Source organism: Pyrus communis, chromosome 6 (assembly GCF_041283825.1).
Source record: "Pyrus communis isolate YQ-2024b chromosome 6, ASM4128382v1, whole genome shotgun sequence".
Taxonomy (NCBI): Eukaryota; Viridiplantae; Streptophyta; class Magnoliopsida; order Rosales; family Rosaceae; genus Pyrus; species Pyrus communis.
In genome coordinates this window covers 4,930,909-4,936,314 of record NC_142570.1, presented here as the reverse complement: position 1 = coordinate 4,936,314, position 5,406 = coordinate 4,930,909, and the positions used below count along the sequence as shown (strand labels likewise).

Sequence of the window (5,406 nt, the reverse complement as noted above, 5' to 3'; positions counted from 1 at the left end):
CATACTCCACGGAGTGAGCATAGCACGACGAGTCTGCTATATCATCGCGGCTATCCGTGCATCTGTTTCCATTGTGGCGCCTGCGTAGCCTGTAGCCCAAGGGCCTGCTTCTGTTGGTCAAACATGATGACAGTGTTGTGGTGTGTCAACGCCATATGCACAGTCACATGGTGTTGTTTAGTAGCAGTGGCCATTCCCCTTTTCGGCCTCCTGCAACCGCGTTGCTAAATCCGATACAATGCAATGTGAAGAACCAGCAGTGTGGAAAGATTTCATCCCAGAAGGGAAGCGGTTGTGGTGCGCCATGAGAGAGTAAGAGTGTTTGAGTGATGTGAAAAGAGTGGAAGCTTTTTAATACTTAGGCTAGTTGGCTAAAATTTAGGCTGCTCACATACAAAAAGTAGTAGAATTTTTTGAAAGACTCTTCCTGTGAAAGTGTGGGCGCTTATTACATTATCGGGGCGTTTGGTTTTGTGATGTGCAACTTATTCGGTCTTCATGCAATAAGCGGTGAGAATGGACAATGGAGTGATGTTTTGACTGTGACTGTTACACTGTCATATGATGTTACAATTTTACTTAAATTATAACTTATTTATTTGTTTATTATTGATATAAGTTAGGTTGGGAAAGTAATCGTATCGTCCACACATATCATAACACATGTATTAGTAATACTGTGTGCTAATATGACAATCATCCTCAAGTGTTCAGTATCATGTGATGCTACAATATCACCTGTGTTATAACACATCTACTTTCATTATTAATGTTACTTAGGCTGAGAAATGATCAACTATATCGTTCACCCTTATCATAATACCTGAATTAATAACACCAGGTATTTTCTTGTGAAGGTGGGATTTATCTTCCAAGAAACTCAATCAATTTATCCTATGAATTCTCCATGCTTATTGCTTATGAAGATCTTTTCGAATTTACATTAACTCCAGCCAGAAAAATTGAACATATTGTACAGTTGATGAACGACAATTCATCTTTCTGTTTGTGTTGGACATAGAAACGACATGACGCTTATGCATCTATTGAGCTGAAACGACATGCTATAGCTGAGATAGGTGCCTTGTAGATGAGCCAGAAAGTGAGCTTTACTGACTGATTATATAAAGTATGTCTTGTGTACATACATGAGGCGTACAACCACTTATATGTTGAATTTAACCGGACCAAATAGAAATAAGTAGATGCGAAAACAACGACAAGAACAAAAAATTCAAACAAACACAGAACTCGCAGTAGCAGCAATTCTTACCACGAGTTTCCAAGTACGACCATGACCGCCAAATGTAGACGTCCTTCATCCCGGAAAAGGGAAGATATCTACAAGGGACTCAGTTCCTTTTGATGAAAGACGATTGAAACGAATTAAAATGGTCCCGGTTGAAGTTGCAGCGGTCCAAATTTCAGAGAGACTAGCACCTAATAGAGCTTTATTCTGGTGTGGATGCTGGTTCTACAAATGGGACATAAGTCGAGATCTTGTCCACAGTCACAGCATGTCTGCAAACAATATTAAAATCCAACTCACTTATTTGTTGTTCAAACCTTCATCCAATTCTGAAAGGTGTAAAAGATGTGTATAAGCCATACCTGATGTCCACAACCAAATGCCATATTCTTCGGATCGGTTAGGCAAATGGGACACACCTGCAAGAATAAAAAAATATGTCTAAACTTGTCATTTTGACAGGAATTTGATGTCCATGCCATACGTAGTAAGCCTCCTCATAAAAAATAGTAGGAAGGGGGCAGTTACTTGATTGTCAGAAGCTGAACCGGTAGGACGTGCTGCGCTAACGAACTCATCACGTTGCCTGGAAGGTGCACTTGGACGAAAACTACTTGATCGTGAAGTTTTTGGGGAGCTAAAAGGAGATGAACCGTAATGAGGTGGGGGCAGAGGTATCCTATCTATAGCCTTCCCTCTTGTAGCACTATATAAGCAATGAAACGAAATGATGATTTGCAAATGAACTTATGTAACCCAAAGCTGCAATAGTAAATCCCTCAAAGCCCATTAGCCAGGAGGAGTTATAGATTATTACCCTAAAATATTAAGCTCTAGCGTTGCTTTATACTGAGAGGGTATTTCCATCAGTGCTGCAAGAGCAAACTCCGCTTCTTTTCTTGAACGATCCATATTCTTTGCCATAATTTCCGTAAAATTCACAAACTACAGAAGGCAAAATAAAGCAGCACCTTTTAATTAAAGTTTGAAGAAAGAAAACATAATAAAGCATATATACTCCAACAAGATGATATAGACCATCCATTGCAATTAAAGTTCGAAATATTTGCCTGAAAGTTATCAAAGGCCCGGGCGGGGATGTTGTCATCAAATTCCTTCATCATATCCCACGGCCCGTCTCCAACACCAACTAGTATAATTGATAAGGGGTACTCACTGCAATATAACAAGGACATTGTAAAATAAAATGGAAAAAGAAGAAGGAAGGAAGGAAGGAATAAGACCAAGGAAAACAAGCATTCCAAGAATGTACCTTGCTTTCACAATTGCTTCAACGGTTTTCCTTTCCTGTGGGCTTATCTGCCCACGTCCAGTATCAACACTTCTGGTCAACTGTGACAATTGACAGTCTCCTTTAACACCAAGTAATTGAAGATACGAGATCATATTGCTACTAAAATAATTTGCTGCTTGAGCAGAAAACTCTCGAACAGGTATAAGTTATAACTATAAGATAGAGACCGAAAGCAAATACCTGCCCATCGGCTATGATCACCAATACATGGTACTGACCGCCACTTTGCTCAACAATAGTGATGCCCATTTCAACAATAGGGGCAAAGGATGTCGGCCCTGTCACAAGGTAAAAAGGGTATGAATCTCCATAAGCAACCAACCAACCTAGAAAAAGAAGGGGAAAAGGGAGTAAAACGAATTCCAACCGGCCAGTCGTAGCTGAGGGACTAATTCTCTATATCGTCTCAATACTTCTTCAAATCCATTGCAATAAGATCCCTCATCCGGGTAGAAACTGAAAACTTCTTGGTCATGGGTTGATGCTGCAAATATATGAAAATCACAATATCTATATCGTCAAAACTCAAAAGGCTAAATTTCAAGAGTAAGACAACTGTTAGATAAGATACCATCTCCAAATCCGAAACAGGGAATCAAGTTATCTTCATCAAAGGAAGACAATGTTTTCCCTATAATTGCTATTGCCTGTTCGTAAGGATTTTGCTCTCCTCCAATGTGATGCAAGCTTTTCCGATGAAATGACCTTGCACCTGTCCACTCGTTGCTTTTTGTGAAATCAATGCCAACAATAAGATTGGATGACTCAAGACCAGCACGCGCCAATGCATCTGTGACCTTTCGAAAGATACGAGTAGGAATGTCATGATGATTACACAAGTAACATTAGCAATAACAGTGATTTCACATCGTATTTGCTTCAAAGACAGATGACAGTGATATAACTATTGAATATGCACATTGAGATATTGAGCCAAACATTGAGTACATTATCTTGTGTTTTACCTGGTCCAGGCTATTGTAATCATCATTTATTCTCCTAAACTTGGTACCCGACCCCACATTTGAGCCTGTTGACCAAGCACTGCCATGGCTTTGAGGTGGAGGAGCATAATGCTGCTGGTGCCGGTAGTCTTGGCTTGGCGGTGCATATGATGGTATCAATGGTGGTTGTGCATATGGTGCCTCTTGATAACTCTGATGACTCCAAGAACGTGATCTGGACCCAAAAGAAGACTGTCTTGAAGTTGAACGTTTTGAACTCTTCCCACCCATAAGTTCTATATTCTTCAAGAACACTGCACATTCAACAAAACTAAATTAAGTAAATTGTTACAGATCAATCTCCGATCGAGTTCACACTCCGAAAGGCTTGTTCTTTTCATCTAACAATCACTTTTAGGGGAAAAGTAACTATTAGTCAATTATTCCATTTGCTTCATAATCCAAATGTGGATATATCATATAACCCAAGAAACAGAATTACTAAAAAAAAATTACTTTGATCCAGGACCAAAATTTTTAGCTGTTGTTGGATTTAGTACAGTTTCCTTATTTTTCAACTTTAATTAAATTTTTTTATTAATACATCTTTACTCAAAATTTTAATTTGAATTTTAAATATGAAAATCTAACCACTTCCATGGAAAATAGTTAAAAGAAAATTTATATGACCTAATCATAGGTTGATAAAAAACATTTACCATGTGATAGAGGTATCAAAATAAATAAATAAAAATTAATCTACATATAATCCATGAAAATAGTAAAGAAGTTTCATCTTCCATACATTAATAAATTCATACTAGTATATGTACATCCATCATAGATTAGTTAACACAGTTGATGAGTGATCGAAGTAGAAGAAAAATTTGAGATACGAGTTAGGAGTTGGAAAAAAGAGAAACAATATTTAAGATTAATCATAAAATTGAGATAAGAATAAGGGATGACATTTGTCACAATTTAATAAAAAGATGATAAAAAAAAAGCTGCTACGGATAATTAGTGAACAAATCACATTGGACTTTTTATTTTTTATTTTTTTTAACACAAAATTGGAGTTATATCCAGTTTACCAAAACAAATAGTCTCAAGAAAATTGAAAAAAACATTTCAGAGACAATAAGGGTCATCTACTCCAATTTCCAAGCTTCATTCACAGACAAATCGGGGCCGAAAATTCGATAATGCCGGGAAAATTAAGCCGAATTCGTATCAGAATTAGTGAGATTGAACACAACCCAGAAGATATGAGCACATTTTCAGGCCAAAGATGCGCAATTCTTGTTCCATTTCATAGTAATTATCTAACAAGACCCAAACTTTTCCAAAACCCACATTCCAATTCAGAGAAAGACAAACTTTTTTACATCTTTACAAACAATTTATCAATAAATATTTAGCCCCAATCCCCAAATCCAATTCATCAAAAACCTAATACATACAAAAAATTAACAAAAATGGGGCAGAAAAATAGAAAAAACAAAAACAAAAGAAAAACAACAAGAAGAATTGGTACCTCTCAGACAGATATTTTCGAGTTGACGATGATGTTTTGGAACATATCCGAGTTGAAGATGATGTTGTCAGTCAAGAGGGCGGAGAAGTCCACGGGTGAAGTGGTAACTTCGCAAAGCTTTGTTGTTGTCGTTGTTGCAAGTTTGCAACTTGGCGACTCAAGAGTGTAAAAGTCTTTGAGTCTATTGAGAGACAACTTGACACTTGCGTTCGTAGTTTACCGGTGAAGGCTGTTTCTAGGCAGCTTCCCTTCTAGATAAAAGGTTCGTTCTCTTTGTTTTGGCTGATAGCGTTGCCCTCCGCCGATTGGCTTGGTTACTTTTTTTTTTTAACATGGATGGATATCCTGAATTCGATCAGGT

The 5,406-nt window shown here is 37.6% G+C and overlaps 1 protein-coding gene across 3 annotated transcripts; it reads right to left on the bottom strand.

Annotated features, from left to right (window-relative positions):
• Positions 1-1,091: 1,091 nt before the first annotated feature.
• LOC137710738 (E3 ubiquitin-protein ligase RGLG2) lies at positions 1,092-5,406 on the bottom strand. 3 transcript variants are annotated; one of them, XM_088695493.1, is made up of 11 exons: positions 5,046-5,406; positions 3,530-3,822; positions 3,136-3,361; positions 2,932-3,048; positions 2,745-2,842; positions 2,523-2,602; positions 2,320-2,425; positions 2,067-2,194; positions 1,778-1,955; positions 1,612-1,668; positions 1,092-1,521 (listed from the first exon to the last, which is right to left on the bottom strand). In XM_088695493.1, the coding sequence occupies exons 2-11, from the start codon at positions 3,797-3,799 to the stop codon at positions 1,441-1,443; spliced, it is 1,341 nt and encodes a 446-aa protein (XP_088551619.1). In that variant the 5' UTR covers positions 3,800-3,822; positions 5,046-5,406; the 3' UTR covers positions 1,092-1,440. The 3 variants fall into 3 exon arrangements, with proteins under 3 accessions (XP_088551619.1, XP_088551621.1, XP_088551620.1); XM_088695495.1 differs by having other exon boundaries at positions 1,612-1,690; positions 5,046-5,276; XM_088695494.1 differs by lacking the exon at positions 5,046-5,406 and adding an exon at positions 4,603-4,626.